This window comes from Leuciscus leuciscus, assembly GCF_965113295.1.
Source record: "Leuciscus leuciscus genome assembly, chromosome: 2".
NCBI classification, from domain to species: Eukaryota; Metazoa; Chordata; class Actinopteri; order Cypriniformes; family Leuciscidae; genus Leuciscus; species Leuciscus leuciscus.
In genome coordinates this window covers 1,549,175-1,570,327 of record NC_138726.1, presented here as the reverse complement: position 1 = coordinate 1,570,327, position 21,153 = coordinate 1,549,175, and the positions used below count along the sequence as shown (strand labels likewise).

At 37.3% G+C, this 21,153-nt stretch overlaps 2 protein-coding genes across 5 annotated transcripts in view; one reads left to right on the top strand and one right to left on the bottom strand.

Annotated features, from left to right (window-relative positions):
• Positions 1–622: 622 nt before the first annotated feature.
• LOC309492162 (B-cadherin-like) lies at positions 623–2,365 on the bottom strand. Its single transcript, XM_082161038.1, has 7 exons — positions 2,310–2,365; positions 2,033–2,208; positions 1,822–1,950; positions 1,549–1,734; positions 1,223–1,467; positions 786–931; positions 623–714 (listed from the first exon to the last, which is right to left on the bottom strand). Exons 2-7 carry the CDS (start codon positions 2,195–2,197, stop codon positions 638–640), a joined length of 948 nt encoding a protein of 315 aa, XP_082017164.1. The 5' UTR covers positions 2,198–2,208; positions 2,310–2,365; the 3' UTR covers positions 623–637.
• Positions 2,366–4,442: 2,077 nt separating this feature from the next.
• pde5ab (phosphodiesterase 5A, cGMP-specific, b) overlaps positions 4,443–21,153 on the top strand; it is a 53,039-nt gene continuing 36,328 nt past the window's right edge. For 2 of the 4 annotated variants that reach the window (XM_082160927.1, XM_082160926.1), the window contains exon 1: positions 19,096–19,345. In XM_082160927.1, coding sequence (XP_082017053.1) covers positions 19,248–19,345 — 98 coding nt within the window. In that variant the 5' untranslated portion in view covers positions 19,096–19,247. Of the gene's footprint in view, positions 4,638–12,847; positions 12,951–19,095; positions 19,346–21,153 lie in introns of those variants that run through there. The other 2 variants (XM_082160928.1, XM_082160929.1) reach the window with 2 other exon arrangements.

The window sequence follows — 21,153 nt, the reverse complement described above, 5'->3', positions numbered from 1 at the left end:
AGTCATACAGATGGCTGTATTTTCGCACTTCTTCAAGCAATCGCGGTCACTTGGTCTATTTCCATGGCTCTTCACTGATCTTCGGAATTTAAAAATGGCGGGCGGGCGGTGCAGAGTGTAGAAGATCATTCCGGAAATGCGTAGGAGGAAACGCGATGCTATCCAGCCGACCAATCACAGATCTTGCGGTCCGCGTCGCCGCGACGCGTAGTTACATTTTTGAGGAGGTGCGCGTCAGGGTACGGCGAAGGGTACGACGTATGGTACACGTCAATGCGTATGCTACGCCGTACCTTCTACGCGCACCCGACGCAGAAGTATAAATTGGCCTTAACCTGGCTTCTCTTGAGACTGCCCTGCTTCACGTCATTGTAATGATATGCTAAAGCCTGCCCGCATGTTGATCTGATTGGTTCATGGTAGTTTGTGATGTCAGAAACACAGGCGATTTCAAAGCGTGTTTTTGAGACTGTCTTTGGTTCACTGCAGTTTTAATGAGAAAATACTCAGCAATGGTGTCGACTTATTTATTTACACACATGGTTTGTCTTAAAGCATATTAAAAACACCACATAGACACATAAACAACATTAAAAGCTGGATTTTCACTACAGGGGGACAATTATTGATAGATGAATCATTTCAGACAGAATGTATTGCTTGAATCCTCCAATTCAATTACCAGGGTTCCTGTGCCAGTTGCTGGAGCTTCACCTGCACACAAGCACAGACATCAGAAAAAGGCCAGCAAGAATTCTCCTCTTAAAAAAGGAAACACAAATTACCATCATTATCCAACGCCAAAATGACAGCTCTATATTTGCCATCTTTGACAAAGGGAGACTCTCTATCCATAAGGCTCTTGACTTTAATAACTCCAGTGTCTGGAGTAACACTCAGCCAGCCGGCAGGATCACTGCCTATGTTATACCTGGAAGGAACCAAACATACAGGTTAAACCTAGAAATGTTCAGCAAGAACAACTTAAGTCTTGCCTGGTGGTTTAAAAACATTTGAAGTTCAAAGGATATACAGGCATGATATGATTTGAATTCTGGGTATGAGAGATTTGACATCTGCCTAGTGAGGCAAAAAATTATAATAATTATATCATTAAATAGTTAAAATGTAATTATATAAATATATAATAACATTCGGTTTAAGATCTAGAAATCTGTAAAGAAATCAGTCAGAATTTTCAAATGGAATAATGAAATCTTACGTTATCTTCTGTGATTTTCCAGTGTCTGGATCAGTGGCTTTATAAGTAACTAATTCACTATCAACTGGTGAATCTTCAGGTTTGTTAATAACCTTCTCCTTTGGATTAAACTCCGGAGGCTCATTCACATCTTCTACATTCACAGTGACTGTGGCAGTGGAAGTGGCCAAAGAACCGACAAATGGATCATCGTTCTCAACAATCACAGACAGAATGAATTGCTTGTTCTTCTCAAAGTCCAGGGGCTGAATGGAAAAGAAAGTGTCTTTTACTAAAGGAACATGATCACGAATTGCCTGTGGAAACACACGAGCAACACACAGTACCTTTACAGTGGTGATGATGCCCTCTAGCTGGCTGGGTCCAGTACTGACACTGAAAAACCCACTCTTGTCACCGCCAATAATCTTATATTTGGTTGACCAGGCAGGAGATCCAGGTTCATCTCCATCAGTAACTGTAAGTCTGGCCACTTCAGCTCCTACTTTATTCTCTGGGACAGATACATTGTGCTAAAACAAAGAGATGTATGGTGTACATAAGTATTAATAAAGTTGTAACACATATTATAATATTCTGAATGTATTAATATACATTACCGTGGTTTGCTCAAACTGAGGTGCGTTATCATTGCTGTCAGTCACAGTAATAACAGCTGTGCCAGTGGTTACATAACCTTCTCCAGCCCTGTCAGTAGCCGTAATTAACACAGTATATCTGGACCATTTCTGAAAAGAAAGATGTTTTCTGGTGAGTTTGTTTACATTAAATCATTCTTCACCAATGTGAGATCCATTCATCATTTCTCACCTCTCTCTCCAAGCCTAAAGCATTCACACGAATTCCTCCGGTAACAGAGTTGATTGTAAACAGGTTTGGTTTTGGCAATTCTGGATCTTGCTTGACGATTGAGTAACTGATAACACCATTGTCAGTAGTCTCTTGATCATCTGCATCAGTGGCTGTGACTGTCATAAACTCATGACCTTCAGTGAGAGAAGAAGAAAGACTGATTTGGTGAAACTGAAGAGGCATTTGGGGAAAAAACTGCTAAACATTTCATTGAGAAACTGCATCATACACCTACCTATATCAGCAGCTTCAGGAACACTTCCACTGAATGGATTTTGTGTAAAAACAGGCTTATTAAAAACAGGCCTCTGTTAACCACACGGTAAAAAGAGTTGCTACCTTTAATTTTTCAGTACAATCAACTTGGATGTTTAAGTCATTTAAACTTGAATTATATTAAGACTTAAAAAAATAGCTGAGTCTTGTATAACATACAAAAGTTGATTCTTTTTTTTTGTGTGTGTGTGTGTGTGTGTGTGTGTGTGTGTGTGTGTGTGTGTGTGTGTGTGTGTGTGTGTGTGTGTGTGTGTGTGTGTGTGTGTGTGTGTGTGTGTGTGCATGCATTCATCTGTGTGTGGCAAACTCAAAATATGAAAAGTTTTTTGCTCCCTGAGGGAAAGAGATTATAAATCATACTGATGTTTTTGGAAAATGTAAAAATGCAGAAATAATGCAAGGGTTAGTGTAAGGAGAGAGAATATAGTTTGTTCAGTATAAAAAAAACATTGTTTGTGGAGAGTCCCCACAAAACATGAAAACCCAATGTGTGTGTGTATAAAAAAATTATTTTAAACTTTTACTTTTTTCTACATCACTCCACACTCCATAATGAAACAGATTTGTGACAGCTTGAAAAACTAAAACAATTACATTACATAAGTATTTATACCCTTTTCTGTGACACTTGAAACTGAGTTTGGGAGCGTTCCCATTTCACTGGATCATCATTGAGATGTTTCTACACTTCGATTGGAGTTAACCTATTTAACCTGTAGCAATTAGTACATAATGTAGACTGAAAGTGTCTTATTTATAGTTTAAAATAAGCATACTAATAGTACACTTGAATACATTTATTGGTAACACTTTACAATAAGGTTCATTAGTTAACATTAGTTAATGTATTGACTAACAGAAACTAACAATGAGCAATACACTTTTTAAAGTATTTATTAATCTTTGTTAATGTTAGTTAATAAAAAATACAGCTGTTCATTGTTTGTTCATGTTTGTTCACGGTGCATTAACTAATGTCAACAAATACAACTTTTGATTTTAATAACGTATTTGTAAATGTTGAAATTAATATTACCTAAGATTAATAAATGCTGAAGAAGCATTGTTCATTAATAGTTCATGTTATCTAAGATAGTTAACTCATATTAATTAAGGTAGTTAACTAATGTTAATGAACCTTATTGTAAAGTGTTACTCATTTATTTTGTGTAAGGGATATGACACATTGTGCGCATAAAAGTAAAAGTTATGTGTATAAATGCACCAGTAATGGTACCATGCCAAGGAAAATGAATGACAAAGTCCAGATCAGATTGTTCTCTTCATAATGATGAGGAAGATGTTCTTCTCTCCAGAGACCGTGGCCTGATCTCCTACATGTTTACCAGCGCTGTTCGACCCTAGAGTCTAGTTACCTGGATCTGTTAAAGCTGATCCTCACTGGGTCCCAGTTGCTCCAAATTACCAAGCCTCTGAGAGCGCTTAATGACCGGGTATGTTTTTGTGTCCTGGACAAGTGAACTTGAACCCTTTCCTTGCCATATTTCACCAGTGTGTAATGGCATAAGACAAACAGAGAGACATACACAAACCGCAATAGCTCATAAACATATTAAATCAATGCCGGTGAATCTCTCAAACACAGGCTGGTAACATTCACACAAACACACCTGAATGTGATCGGTTATATATACAGTCAAACCTAAATTTACTCAGACACCTTCAACATTTCTCACAGTTTATTCAATATAGTTTAGAAAACGGTAATAAAATATGACAAGAACTCAGAGTTATCAAATCAGTTGATATTTCCTTCTGTTAGACTGTCTCACACATGAATTATGTTGAATATCTGTCAGATGTTAAATTTAACTACACAATTAGATAATACCAGTTTAGCTCAACCGATTAGCTATATGTCATAGTTTACTTTATTTTGCTCTCCTCACTTACATAAATGAACTATAGTGTCCTGCACACACTAAAAAAATATATATATAAAAAATTATATCTGGTGTCCGAATAATTTTTGGTTTGACTATTGGATATCTTGGGTGGAGTAGATTCATGGGAGAGAGAGAGAGAGAGAGAGAGAGAGAGAGAGAGAGAGAGAGAGAGAAGGCAAAGTTTCTCGGGGTAAAACAGCAAGGGAGTAATGTACTCTAGTGTTCTGCAAGCTCTCTCCATTTACTCAATCCCAAAAAAGGACATAAATAAAAGCTGCTCTACTTGAAGCCTCTGTTCAAGAGAGAAAGTTGGAAGAGGGAGAGCGAGGAAAAGGACACTGTTTTCACTGGAGATATTTCATCTGAAGATTCAACATGGGGTGAGTTGAACATGCGTGATTGTGTACAAACCTAATTGTAACATAATTGAGTCATGTTTATGTAAATGTGAGTAATATCTCAGAATGCAGGAGCTCCAGCGCTGTGAGGTGATTGATACACCTCTCGACATCAGTTTGAGTGTGTGTGTGTGTGTGTGTGTGTGTGTGTGTGTGTGTGTGTGTGTGTGTGTGGGTGTGGGTGTGTTACTCACTTTATTACTTCACTAGGCCTTCTGTCAGAGCTGGAGGTTATGTAACAACATAAGGAAACAAACATAAAATTTATTCTGTTTATGATTTTCTTAGAATCATGTTGAGGATATGAAAACTCTCAACTGGTCTTTTTGTCAACACAACCCTTACAAAAAAAAAAAAAAAAAAAAAATCATTTTATTAGGTACACTTGTAAAGTTCAAGTATTTTTTAAGTATACTAATATCAATACTAATATCTAATATGCTATACTTGTAAGTGCCCTATTTCAATACTGCTTGGGACTCATTAGGGCTTCTTTTTAGTGTATACAAGTATATTTTTAAAGGGATATTTCACCCAAAAATGACAATTCTGTCTTCATTTACTCGCCCTCAAGTTTTATCCAAACCTATATGAGTTTCTTTCTTCTGTTGAACACAAAAGAAGATATTTTGAAGAGTGTCTGTAACCAAGCAGTTGATGGACCGAAGAGAGAAACTGTTGGTTGAAATAAAGATGAGTGAAAGGATCTAAACGCATCACTTTAACACTTTATTTAACAAAACTCAGGACTAGAAACAACAAAACAACCAATTAACTGTAACTGAAAGAATCTTGAACAAACAAACCAATCAACAAAATGATTCACGGGTGTACACGATAATCAAACAATGAGTAACCAAGGAAACAAACTTAAACAGGGAACAGAATTAAACACGAGCTAAACTCTCCCAAACAGAAACAAAAAGTTTAAGCTACTTGTAAGTTTTCTTTAATTGAACTTAACATCATACTTATAGTTTACTATATGATCTTTAAGTATACTACTATGTTCCTATTTTGGTATTTTATTGTTATGAATTTTATTCTAGCTTCATGTATTCTTATTAGCTCTTGAATGTGGGTAAGTTTCATTAAAAAAGGGTACAAAAAATGTAACAAAAAGCTGAGTTTTTGTCAAAGACTAAATTTGATTGATATGCTGTTTCATGTTTGATGATTGTGTTATTTTACATGTGCGTCAGCAATGCTTTTATCACTTGTTTCTTCTTCTTTATACTCTGCTAATGCTGTGTGAGAAACCTATAGTTGGATTTTCTTGCCTTTATTGGTTCACTGGTATTGGATCCATATATTTCACTAATAGTGCGTGGGTCATTTCATATTTCCACGGGAGAACTTCTCACGAAAAAGCGTGCGCACATGAATGTGTTCAAATCTTGTTCTATCGTAGTAAATTTGGAGTATTGTAAATGAGCGTCCGCGTGCACGAGGTTAGTTATTTGCATAAAACACGCCCAAACCATGTCCATATAAGGGCTTTCCGCACACGCTTTCCTGTCATCACTCTCGTCAAACAGACGCGCTCTCACAAGATCCTCGAACAATGACGAGCGAGTCACTCAAAAACCAGTAAAAACACAATAAACACCTTTTATACAGAGCCAGATTACAGACTTCTCATCAGCCAGCTGTACATAGATAAATCTGCATTATTCAGAGAAACCGCGATATTGAAGCTGTAACGCAGCTTTCATGCATACGATGAAATATATTTAAGATTAAATTAAATGACTGTTTATTAATTTTATAATATGATATAATATACAAATATAATATAATATAAATATAATATAATATAATATATTAATTATATTCGTAATTATATTCGTCTTAATTATGTATATGAAATATTCACGATTATAAGGCCTCACAGAGAAAGTGCTTTTTTTGCATACGTGTGGTTTCTGTTATTCATATATTTTCCGTACATTCCTACAATTTTTTCGTACATTTTTAATTAATTTTACTACGAAAGTTTTTGGTGAACCGTGATTTGTTCTTGAAAACCTTCGTATGCAGATTTCACACACAAATGTGTGCATAAATGACACTTAATGTCCTTTTCTTGTAACAATTTCCCTAAAACAAAATAAAACAAAAGCCACAGCGCTGCCCTGACCTCACTTCAGAAGATCTGGGTCATGAGTAATATTAGCCAACATAAAACAGCTGTTACAGTCTAAACCAGTTTAGAAGTGAACATCCTTCTCACCACCAACAGTTTCATTTTATTAAAGGCATAGTTCACTAAATAATGAAAACTCTGCAATCATTTACTTCAAATTTCCAATCTGTATGAATTTCTTTCTTCTGTTGAACTAAAAAGAAGATATTTTGAAGAATGTTGGTAACCATTGACTTCCAGTTTTCCTACTATGTTACTGACATTCTTCAAAATATCTACTTTTGTGTTCAACAGAAGACTCACACAACTTGAGGATGAGTAAATGATGACAGAATTTTTATTTGTAAGTGAACTATCCCTTTAAGTCTATTCACTCGCCCTCATTGCGTTCCAAACCTTATGATGTAATTTTGTCATTGGAAAATGAAAAGTAGAATTGTTTTTTTAAAATCATTAGGCAGTTCTCGCCATACAACCGGTCAAAGTTACAGTACCTGTGAAAAATGTTCATGCTTGGGTGAACTATTCTTAATATTGTAGATTGGGTGGTTTGTTTAGCTAATAGTGAAAGTGTTATTATGCAAACGCATGAAGATAATGGTGTTAAAGAAACAGCATCTGCGATTACACTCACTCTTGAAAATCGAGCTTTGTAAGTATTTCCTATCCTTCTGAATGCTTTGGATACATGTTTGATATATGATTTGCATTAGCATTTGTTACATGCCTACAGAGACTTTCCAAATCTCCAATGGCACATGCATTATAAATGCACGCGTCTTCTCAAATCAGTCATTTGTAGTATAGCACACCCATTATTCGCTTCGAGTCCTTAAAACACGTTCTGAAGTTACCATAGACAAAACTGTCAGGAAAAAGAGGATCATGCATATCACAGATCCCTTCAGAGGAAATCCAGTTTCCTCTGTTAGTATTTGGAGATCCCCTTCTGGATGTGTGGATGTTCAAGAATTGCATTTTTTTTTTTTTTTTTTTTTTTTACTCTGAGTACTTGTATAAGTCACACATTCCCACAGGGGAAAGAACTGCAGAGCCAAGTTCCCATTGTGTTGATCTTAAATTTCCATTTCAAGGCAAGAGTTATTCCAAAGGCCTCTTACTAAAAATAAACCCGTGAAGGGATGAGCAAACGCTTTGCTGAGAGCAGATTTGTTGATGGAAGCCAGAAAAATGATTGAATTCTGAACTTCCAAATATTTATCTTTAATATGAATTGTGTGCGGTATTAATGCTTCTTTGCCTGAATTTCGGTTTCTCTGTTAACAAAACTTCCACTGTTAAGCCATAGCCTTTTGGGCAGATACAGTATGGACAAGCCAAGTTTAAGTCTTGTTCCCTATATTTATTAAAAATGAATATAAATGTACTGCACAGTGTAGTTTATGAACTTTATAAGGTTATTTAGTCATTCATCATCAGAGTCTGAAGCCCCTCCTCCTTCTACATAATTAAAACTACGACTGTCGAGTGCATGAAGTGTCCAACATTTCACACTTTGTTTTTTCAGTTATTTAAGTGCATTATTCGGGTATTTTGGTAACACTTTATTTCGATGGTCCACTTTAGATATAAGTAACTTTGCAACTACATGTCAACTAGCAGTCATTAGAGTATTAGTAGACTGTCTGCTTAATTGTTTTGCTCCTTGTTGTAAACTTTGCATTCAGTGGCTGATCCGCTACTCTTATAAATGAGACAACCTGAATTTATTGAGAATGAATGTGCTGACCATCATTTGACATTTAACATTTAAAGTCCCCCTATCATTTTATCCCTTAAAACTCATCTTTGATCACCAAAATGACATATTTAGAAATTTTTTCTTTGAAAAAACTTCTTCACGCCTTAAAATATCTTGAATGTAACCCGACACCCTTGCCTCATTTAGTATGCGCGGTTCTATGAATATGTAAATGAGCCCCGCCTCCACTCACTCACTCAGCTCAGAGATCCACTGGTTGACGATCACACGTTGATCTGATTGGTTACAAGGTAGTTTGTGACGTCAGAAACACCAGCGATTTCAAAGCGTGTGTTTGAGACTGTCTTTGGTTCACTGCAGTTTTAAGGAGGAAATACTCAGCAATGCTGTCGACTTATGAACTTACACATGGTTTGTCTTAAAGCAGATTAAAAACACCACATAGACACATAAACAACATTAAAAGCTGGATTTACACCACACATTAAGGATACCCGGCCCTTTAAGGGAGCTCAGTAACACTTGATCAGTTAACACCTGCGTGACACGTATGTTATTTTGTGTGCATCATCTTAGATTTTAAAAATTCCTTCAAATGAATTGTAACAATATTGAACACTTAAAATGTCTTGCATTCTTGTGCACATTTTTAAGATAGCCACTATTACACTAAGCAGGTCATTCCACATGTTGAAAGGTTTATCTGCTTCTCATATGCGCTGAAGTAATAAAGCAAGAAATAAATAACACAGTGAATCTCCGCTTATCCCGTCTGAACCTTAGCAAAGCATTCTGGCTCATCATAAACTCCTGCCACTGCCAAGAATGAATATATGATTTATGACATCTGCTTTTGATAACATTTATTCATATTTTATTTCTCCATCTGACTTTTACTTTCAATATTTTGGTGATTTTTCAAAACCTTGTCGGCACGAGCTCATCCTACTCGAGTGAATTTTCCACATTTCGATCTCCTCGGAAATGTCTAACGGTGTGTTCAAGTCATGTCAGAAAGATCATGTTTACTAGTTGAAAGCACATGACTCCACCACAAACTCGTAACTACGAATGGGAAGCTCAGGATTTTCTCTAAGCCCAGAGTTTATGAGTTTTGGGGCATCAGTGAGAAACCTGGCAGAATCCCACAATACTTACACGTATTTATTTAGCAGTGACATTGTCAGACTTTTTTATTCACACCAAAATAAGCATATTGCCTGCACAAAATATAATAGCATTTTAAAGTTTACTGTGGTTTCATAAATTAATTAAAAGCAAAACACACATTCTTCGATCTTCATTTTCTAGAAGTAGAGTTGAAGAAAACTTGCTGTATTTAGTTATTTAAAGTCCCCCTGTAGTCAATAATTCTATCCCTTAAAACTCATCTTTGAACACCAAATTTACAAATTTAATATGTAAAATAAATGTCTCTTTTTTAAATATCAAATTTTTCCTTGAAAAAAAGGTCTTCATGCATTAAAATATCTTGAATGTAACTCGACACCCTCCCCTCATTTAGTATGCGTGGTTCTATGAATATGCAAATGAGCCCCGCCTCCACTCACTCACTCAGCTCAGAGATCCACTGGTTGACGATCACACGTTGATCTGATTGGTTACAAGGTAGTTTGTGACGTCAGAAACACCAGCGATTTCAAAGCGTGTGTTTGAGACTGTCTTTGGTTCACTGCAGTTTTAAGGAGGAAATACTCAGCAATGCTGTCGACTTATGAACTTACACATGGTTTGTCTTAAAGCAGATTAAAAACACCACATTAAAAGCTGGATTTTCACCACAGTGGAACTTTTAGAGAAATAAATATATATAATAAAACAATAATTATGACCAATACTTCATGTTTCCAGACTTTTTTCTATGTTCTATACCTTTGTTGTTGTCAAATCCTAATCCAATCATCAGCTTAATTACATCAGCTTAATATAGTTTTGTAATGTGTTTGATTAAACTATAAGCTTCTCATCACAACTCAAAACAAGAGCAGCATGAAACAACACTCGTGGGATTTTAGCTTTTATTTGTGTGTGAAAAGAAGCGTGACAAAATGTTGGACACTGCCTGAGGGAAATCAAGAGTGTTTTCACACACCGAACGAGCTCCTCTGTTCTTTCCATCAACACTTTCCACTGAATTAACGGCTTGAACAGGGTTAGCATTATGCAACATCTAATCAAAGTTTTAGAAATGGGGGTTCATATAAAGGTAACCACTAATGCTGTGTGTTAGGACGGATAAATGTGTTCCAGATGTGCTTCTATTGTTAGCACTTTTGACCCTATTTTACAGCTGTTTAAACTGGAGATAGTTATAAATCAGACATAATTGGGGTTTTGACAATTATCTTTCATACAAGATGGACTGGATGTTGAACGTATTTCCAGACACAGCAGACGGACAGCGAAGTCTAGAAGACCGCCTGGAAACAATATAATGTTCAATAAGCAGAGTAAAGGCCCGTTCACACCAACTGCAATAACTATAATCTTAAAATAAAGTTATAAAAATCCTCTTAGATGTAAAAGAATAGCATCAGCACAATAGAGCTCATGTAGCCCCACCCCTTTTGTATTTCCACAGCATGAAAGAAAGATCTTACAGATTTATGAATGAAAAATCTTCCCGGTCTACTGACATCCGTTTCAAACATTACAATGCTCATGATAACTTTTGTTAAAGGAGTGGTTGAATATGATTTCTCTTCTCTAACTGTAGTTAGTGTGTAATGTTGCTGTTTGAGCATAAACAACATCTGCAAAGTTACAACGCTCAAAGTTCAAAGCAAAGGGAGATATTTGCTTTTAAAGAAATCGCTTTTAAGAACTACAACAAACGGCTGGTAGAGACTACACCACATTCCTCCCGGGTTAGTGACATCACCAACACTAGAATTTACATAAACCCTGCCCCCGGAACACTATTTATAGATTATCAAGACAGAATATGCTAATCAATGACTAGAAGATAACTACACATCAGCTTCATAAATTCATCAACTAACCATTCAGAAATGTCCTGTTGCTTCTACATGTTGTCTCTTCTTCTCGAGTCTCTCCATCTTTGTCTGAATCCGGTTTGAACATAAAAGGCTAAAAGTTCTTTAAATGTTCAGTGCATGTGTGTGTGAGGTAAAAGGACACAAGCTGTTGAAGCTCCGCCCCCTGTGCCGGGAGCAGCAGCTCATTTGCATTTAAAGGGACACACAAAAACGGTGTGTTTTTGCTCACTCTCAAAAAGTGACAATTTTAACATGCTATATAAAAATATCTGTGGGGTATTTTGAGCTAAAACTTCACACACACACTCTGGGGACATCAGAGACTTATTGTACATCTTGTGAAAAGGGCATTATACCACCCCTTTAACTCCACAATACGTAAACCAGCTAATTACTCTTTGACAGCGATGCCATAGAAATATACAGAGCTGCCGCAAAAACAGAAGTTAAAGATTTCTCTGGCGCATAAGATCTATAATTAAAACGGCACAGAGACACAATATCATTTTTAGAATAATTTTGAATGATAAAAACATTGACAGTCAATCAGAATCATTCTTGCCTTAAAGAGCTCGAGCGTTTAAAGCACAACATTTAAGCGCTTATATTGAACATAACTTAACATATCTTGCGCCGGTGTGAACGCTAATATAGTTAGCATTATAGTTATTGTTCTTGCGTGAAACAGGCCTTTTGCTTTAGAAGTAAATAGACTTTAAAGGGAACTTATATATTCACAATCTACTGATGTAAATGTTTTCTTTTTTTCCTATTTTCTAAGTCACCAAACGTACTATTCTGACCAATTAATCTGGCGAAAAATAAAAACCCTAGCATATGATAGCAGGTTTTGCAGCAGCACTAATGGGAAACAGATGTATTTAAAATTCATATTCAACATTTGCATGATCCAGACATTCACCGCAATATTATTACACCAGATGAGTTCATTTATGCATGGTAATTTACACCGTGTGGGCCGTGTCTTTTTGAATGTTAATTGATGATGCAAATAAATTCCACTTAATTTACAGAAGCATAAGAGATTCGCTCACCCAGTTATTAAAGCATTATTAAAGATCAGACATCTTGTTATATATTCGTCTCATACAACAGCCTGGAAATACTGTACGGGTGAACCCTCCTCCTTGCACACTTTCCTTTGTGTTTATTCCAAGTCTTGCTAGACCTTGGTGATGTTTACCAGGGAAAGCTCTGTGTTTCGTCAAGCTCAGAAAGAAAGACTCAACCCCCTGAAACCCCCCACCACCCCCCACTACCTCCAACAATATTAACAATATCCCGCCGGAGCTCAGATCTGTTCACTCGGAAGCTTTGCTCTACTCGTGACCCTTCATGGTCCTAGAGGAGATGTGATATTCAGGAGAACCCTGTGCATGCTGGAGGTAAATATGCCTAATGCAGGTCTTGATGTGCATGTCATGGCATAAACAGTGCATGCGTTTATAATAGGAGCTGTTAAAGGAATAGTTCACCCAGAATCATTTCCCCCGAGGACCTTTCAATGTATACGGATAAAAACTGTCCAAAACACAGTTCAAAAATATTATTTTATGTTCTGCTGTAAGTGACAGAGGTTTGGATTGACATTTTCATATTTGAGTGAACTATCCCTCTAACTGTCAAGATATTTGGTTGTGTGTATTGAATCAAAAAGGAAATAGGTGGCGCGTTCAGTGTGTGTTTTAGGGAACTTCTATAATAAGAAATGTTGAAATGACAATCTGATGATGTTTATCTCACGCAGATGTTCATCTTTTTTTAACTTAAAGACAAAATAATGGAACTTTTTGTGATATATCCAAATCTAAAGGGATAAATAATAACAGTATTTATGTTTTGTCTGATAACAATACTTGCTTGAAAATACGCACCATTAATCACTTGTAATCTAACTATTTGTGGTCACTGAAATAGAAAAAAAATTATAATTAAAAACATTTGAACAAAAATGCTCCCAAACCGTCCTATTGTTACTCACACCTTGATTGTCAGATCTCCCCATAATTTGCAGTCTAAATAGATAATTATCCAATAAATATGTTGAATTATGTAGCAGTGGGGAAAAAAAGTATAATGTCCTTGAAGAAAATCCCCATTACCTTTCCTGTTACGTTTACAGACATTTCTGTCAACTCTAAAACACAACACAATGTAACTGTCAGGATGTACCCAGTGTTTTTTGTGTGTTCTAGGACTTTTATTTTGAAGTGTATTTTCTGTTCCTTTCGTTCTGCTGATTCTCTTCCTGTGTTTAGAGCCTGATTTACTTTAGCAGTGTCCGAAATCATTCAGTGTCCCCTACATTACTCCACTAATATAGTTCACTTGAAGAAGTGAATGAAAACGAGTGAGTGAATTCGGACACTGGTGTGTTGGAAGAGCCGTCGCTTTTACATAGTTTGTGCTGTTTAATAATCATTTGAAACTTAGCAAACTACTCCAGTAGAAATTAAAGAATTTATCTTGAACTCTGTCATGGAAACTAGCATGTATAAACCTTAATTAATAATCAATAAAAAAGGCATGTATACCTGTATGATATTACGCTGCACCCACATTGGACCAGCAGTCGTCAGATGATGATGATTATTCAAATGCAGCGCCATCTTCTGGTCAGACACGGGAATTCATTCAGCATTCAGCTCTCACAGTGCATTATGGGTATTCTCTAGCCGATGGGCATACATCGGTTGTACACTTTATTGTGGTGCATTGTGGGATTGAATGAGAGCACTCAATAACGTCCACTATGGTTTCGGACACCACTGCGAATGGCTGTGCCCTATTTAAGAGTGTAGAGGACGATTTCAGACACAGCCTTTGTTTCTATAGTTACCCTTGTTATTGATTACCCACACCTGTGTCTTGTTAGCCTGTGTTTCACTTGTCTTCGGTCAGTTGTCCTTTCATGTGTTTTGTAAAGCTGTTGCGTTCCTGTAATTATTTCTGATTATGTGTTAGATTAATAAACTGCTGCTATTAGATACTCACCTCTGATCATCCCTGTTCAACCGTAACAGTAATGCGTAATTTAAAACACGGATAACACACCTGTGAATGGTCAACACAGAAATTGTTTTCAAACTGGGACTTTTCTTAGATTTCCCGTGTTTATGTTGTTGTTTTTTTGCATGCACTTCATCTGGATATCGGTAAAAAATGAGATTCTGCATAGAAGGGCTTGATAAGACAGAAACATGTAAATGGTTATTCCTTCGCCCCATGATGCTTTGCCCGAATTATGGCTGTAACTTCCGTTAAGCTGTAAACAATCAGTGAAACGCTCGCTCTATAAACACAATAATATATATTTTATAAACTGGGTAGAATGAGATGACATTATTCGACTCACCCTACAACCATCGAACATTAAAAGGACATTTAGAAATGTAAAAGCATCCACAAGGTATTTTCAACAAGAGATCCCGAATAATCCCAAAAGCACGATTCTTTCCACAGCAATAACGGACCTATCACTGTAATATACATCTGTATTATGTAACATACATCATCTATGATCTATGTCATATTTTGAGCCTTAATCAAAAATGTTGATTAACTTCAGCATTGCGTGATACTATTTCAAAGTGATATCCGTAATTGTGACAGATAATAAACTGTATTTACACGTGAAAACAAACCTGGCAAGAGACGTGAGGATTTGAGGAGAAAAAGTAGAGATTCTTTGTGTATTCCAGTGGATTATTAATGCAAAGGGTAAAAAGAAAATAATCATCATGAGGAAAAGAACGCAGCGACTGAAAAGAGCTCTTGCCATAGATATTCTTGTCATGTTAAAATACCAAGTGATACGTTATTCTCATGATGTCTGAAAATAAATCATGAAGGAAAATTGACAGCTCATCCAGTCAAGCTTTATTTGTAGGGCAACCTTATGATTTGAAATGATTAGTTTCAGTCTTTATGAATGAACGTTCCCCAATCTGGAAGTGCCACCCATGATTCGAAACACAGTAAAATCATCAGGAATTGTGACATGTCTTTGTTTTTGGACTTCCTTCTGTTCATGTGTTCAGTTTCCCGCCACTCCTCGTTTCCATGACCACGTCTTCATTAGTTCGTTTGGTTCAGCTGTGTGTTGTTAATCAGTCTCGTTAGCTCCCCTAGTTTATATAAGCACTCAGTTTCTGTCTGTTTTTGGTCAAGCTTTAGTTAACATTATGGGTATGTATGTGGTATTTTTCTCCTTGTTGATTCTGGTTTATTGTTTGGATTGCTCTATTAAAAGTCTCCTGAAGATCTCTCCTTCGTCGTTCACTTTAATACAGCCACATCTCGTCAAGTCTCCTTCATTTATACAGCGCTTTTAACAATATCGACTGTTTCTTTACAGTGATAACAGGAGATTACAGTAACGGAGATTGTTTAGGCTTTACAGCAGCTCTAGAATAAAGTTATTGTCTAGATAAAGTTCGTTTTGATTGATTCACTTCCGTTGTAAAGATCATTATTTATTAACTTAAGGGCCGCTAACACGACACTGTTCTAACATCCTAACACCGTTCTCGCGTTAATGAGCGGCCGAACCCTTAACGCGCTCGGCTCATTCACACAACAGTGTTTGGAGCTCGAGAATGCTAACTTTGAAATGCTTCAAGCTGCAAGCGTTGAAAATTGTGAAAAACTTTATCATCGCCATGTAAACTTCAAAAATGCGAATCTGTGAAAACACTGATGGCGTTCACATGCGCATCACATGTTTAGTCTATAGATATGCGCGTTTGAATATGTGCGCAGACATGTGGTCTTTCTTTACAAATTGACCCTTAATAAATGATTTCTCTGGCCTTAAAGATTCATAATACAGAAGTTTTTGTCGCTTCCGCGAGTCCATGAATCATTTTGACAATGTTTTATCTGTACAGAGGTGAAGGGAAGGAGGTATTCACAGGGAGGAACATCGAGAATAAGGTGGATCGAGTAGAATATCCGATCTCGTGGTGTCATCCAAAGGCAGACGTTTGTGTTCAGTGGGAATCTTCACTTCCAGTCCCTCGTTCTCTCTGTAGGCCTCAAACATCATAAGAGTTTCATTCCCAGTCTCTCCGTCTCCATTAAAGCGACTGTTAATAAATGATTTTACTGCCATATTTGTCTTGTTGAGCAAACTAAGCCCTCAGAATTGTTTCCACTGGAGGACGTCTCTCCATCCGAGTCTCTCGTCCACGACTCCGACTCTAGCGTTTACAATAGCGGCTGAGCTGTTTAATGTAGCGCAGGGAATGATGTGGTGGAAGAGAGTGTTGTTTGACTTATGACTGAAAGGCGAAGCGAGGAGTTTAGCTTAGGGTGAGTTGAGTGACCACATCTGGACAGTGTTTCAGCGAGCGGACTCGAGTGTTCGTGCACATCTCGTTTGGGGAGAAGGTTGTGAACGTTGCATGATGATTCCCATCTTCTGTTGAAGAGAGTCGGATGCAGTGTTGTGTGTAACTCATTACAAGTAGCTTGAGTTATGTAATCAGATTACTTTTTCAAGTAACTAGTAATGCATTACTTTTAAAATGGACTTTTTAACGCAAGTTACTATGTTTCAACATTTATTGACTGACAGCTCTCCTGTCCTTATGCTGAGACAAACTGAAGTGCCGAGGCGTTGTGTGTGTGTGTGAACATGATGGTTATTGTAGTTCAATCTAGACTAAATGTGAGCATGCATTTATTAATCTCACATGCACAAAAAAAAGATTAAATATTAATTTTGAGGAATAAAATCAGTGAAATGCTGAATCAGAATTCTATGCAAAACTCCAACTAAATATATTAAATAAAACAAATTATGCATTTATGCACCAACACTTGTGAAAGTTGCATGCGGTGCAAACAGGAATCCCAACATGTCCTGATTATTCCCATCTTCTGTTGAAGATAGTCGGATTCGGAAGTGCTTGGAGTTGCAAGTCGTTGATGAATGAACGGCAAAAATGTTTTCTTGAAACCTTTTCCAATACAGTTGACTCTCTCTGACATGACGTGTCTCCAGAGACTGTCATTAGCTCATCCAGGCCACCGTGTTCACAGCAGAATCACGTTTGCTCCCAGGAGAGCACATATGCCTTCAGTGGTGTGTGTGTGTCCCGGGAGAAGAGCCGACACCATCTGCTGGTAAAACTACACCACGGGTAGAGCTGGAGTAGAGCTGGAGTAGGGCTGGGTCGAGCTGCAGGTCAATAATAGGCAATAGGTTAGCAAAAAAAAAATCAAAGGGATCAATGTCTGGTAAGGGTTCTCAAAGTTGTTCTTTTAATAATAAAGTCTAATGGTGTTTGGGTAAACACATTTTTTTAATATTATTTTTAATATTTTGTGTTTGACTGTGTATATGTAGGTTATAAAGCAATGCATTTTGTCTAAACTTTTAATATTGCATTGAGATATTCCATGCTGTATTTATAATCTGAGCTCATAACAATCTGTATGTTTGATGATAGTTAATGGTAATATTTGTAAGATGTTGATAGCTGAATAGCATGAGGGACTGACAGACACTAACTGACATGCCAACTTCCCATATGGTCTCTTACGGATATTGATTTATTTGATGAAATGGTTGTGAGGAGTTTATTTCTAAATATCAAATGGTGGTGAAAAGTGTATAAATTATCATTTTACATTAAAGAAGCACAAAAGAGGGCCAAAAATGTGATGTGATGTAGAATATACTATAATTTTGATAAATGCTACGGTTAATTTTACTAATGTGAAATCATAATCACTTTATTTTTAATAACATTCTCAAAACATTATTAATACGTCATTCACGGAAGGTTTATTCCTGAAACAAATGGAACGTTTTTTTAACATATGAACTAAAAAAAATAAAAAAAATAAAAAAATAATTAAAAAAAACGTTTTTAGCGTTTAGACAACATTCAGAAATAACGTTTTCATAACTCTCTTTGAACTATTTTTGTTACCGGGAATGAAGGTATACAGATAGCTTCAAAGAGTGTAACAAGATTTAAGAGGTTTGTTTCATGAGAGAGAGAGAGAGAGAGAGAGACGCGCTGTGGCTGGTTGTGGTGTGTGTGTGACAGAGAGAGAGAGAGAGAGAGAGAGACGCGCTGTGGCTGGTTGTGGTGTGTGTGTGACAGAGAGAGAGAGAGAGAGAGACGCGCTGTGGCTGGTTGTGGTGTGTGAGAGAGAGAGAGAGAGAGAGACGCGCTGTGGCTGGTTGTGGTGTGTGTGAGAGAGAGAGAGAGAGAGAGAGAGAGAGAGACGCGCTGTGGCTGGTTGTGGTGTGTGTGAGAGAGAGAGAGAGAGAGAGAGAGAGAGACGCGCTGTGGCTGGTTGTGGTGTGTGAGAGAGAGAGTGAGAGAGAGAGAGAGAGAGAGAGAGAGAGAGAGAGAGACGCGCTGTGGCTGGTTGTGGTGTGTGTGAGAGAGAGAGAGAGAGAGAGAGAGAGAGAGAGAGAGAGAGAGAGAGAGAGAGAGAGACGCGCTGTGGCTGGTTGTGGTGTGTGTGACTGAAGATCGAGAGAGAGAGCGGATGAGATTCTCCGGTTGATCTGTGTGTGTGTGAGAGAGAGAGACGCTGTGGCTGGTTGTAGTGTGTGTGACTGAAGATCAAGAGAGAGAGAGAGTGAGCGCGGATGAGATTCTCCGGTTGATCTGATCTGTGTGTGTGTGTGTGTGTGTGTGTGTGTGTGTATCTGCGGAATGGAGGTCTATCCTCCAGACACTGAAGGGATGATGGAGGCTTGGCTCGACGACCACCGAGAGTTCGCACATTCTTACTTTGTACGAAAGGCTTCTCGGTGAGTTTAAGGCGCAGATTGGCAACTATTGGATCAGTTTAAAGACGAGGCAGTTCTGGAGTAATGGGGGTGAATGTAGAGCAATCGCTGCAGCTGCTTATTCTTTATCATTATCGACACATCTACAGTTGAACTGTTTTACCTTTGTACTGCGTAAAGAAAAGGGTCAGTATATAGGCTCCTGCATATTTCCTATGTTACATAATGTGAAACTTGATTTATAAGAGGAATCAAATCTGAGGTTTTGTGTGTAGCCTTTCATTCACATTGTAAGGTTGTTTTATGCTCTTCTTTATTAACATAATCAGTTTTGTAGAGTTGATATACACACAGCTACTGTACTCACCGCTCACACACTGTTTAACCAACAGACAATCAAATGTGTGTACCTTTAAATACTGATATGATTGATATATTGATTTGATGTTATAAATGCACTTTAATGCAGAGCTTAAACAAATAAGTTGCCGTAACTGCGATATTAGATGAATTAACACCTGAATTCGCATGTCCAGGTGACTATTGTGTGTTAGAAATTTGGTCTGTCCAGTAAAGGCGAAGTAATGAAGAAAAATATATAAGAACTTATGAAAACAGTATAAAAAGGGAAAAAAACATTTTCGTACGAACCAAATTCATATGAAATCTAAGATTTTTAGGAAAAAACTGAGCATGAAGGATCTCCTCTCAGTGGGACGAAGGCAGATCATCTACAAACGTATGAATCATGAATGCATACAAATTAGCCATCGATTCAACAAAACATAAAAATAGTTACGAATTGCATTGAGACTATGGGTGTAACGGTTCAGATTTGTGTCACAGTTTCATCTTAACGGTTTCGGTACGGTTCGGTATGTGCTATGTTCAGGGAAAAGAGGACTGCTGTTAAATACAAATAAAGAAAATAAGAACAAATTATCAAACTACTAGCAACAGCACAAATAAATCCAATAGAGCAAAGATACTAATAAAATAAACCGTGCTTTTTAAGTACAGAAGTAATCAAATGTAAAATAACGTTGCATATCTGACTGTATAAATGAAAGATGAATCCTTATTAAAGTTACAAAAGCTATTCAGTCCAGAGCTGTGAGTGATTTCCTTGTCTTTTGATGTTTGATTAACATTATAAAACACCGACAGCAGGAATATTAGGCTGCTGTCCCTTTAAGACATAATGCACAGATCCAATACACTGATACACACGCCTCGACTGATTCATTCACAGAAGACGTAAACTACTATGTCTGCTAGGATTCTCACCAAGACGGGCATGTTGACATTTTGGCAGAAGACTTGATAGAAAGCGCTGTCTGAGAGGTGTACACACTTCGGATGAGTGCACACACACACACACACACACACACACACACACTAATCTTCTCACTGCGCACGTGAGTTCTCTTTCGCGTCTTGCTCTTGAATGTTTAAATTGGCAAAGCTTAAATGAGTTTAGATTAAAAACACAGATAGCGACGTGTGTAGTTCAGGGTAAATGACCGGTCATGTTCGAGCGAACGGCGCTCGCATTGAACAAAGTTTACAAAGAGTGACCGATGTTCATCCATCCACAGGAACATACATTAGCGGAACTGTCTGTTTTACGCATTGTTATTTTCAACAAACCAGATTATAGATGCGTCATCAGATTTGAGATCTTGATTTGAGATTTGAGTTAAAGTGTATAAATTCTCCCAAACCTTGTTCTGCTTCTGTCAGTGTGTAGCGTCTCCGTCTACCGCTCCGCACTCCGAGAATCCCAACATATGGAGAAAGTCGCCAGAGTTATTGTTAAAAGTCAATAG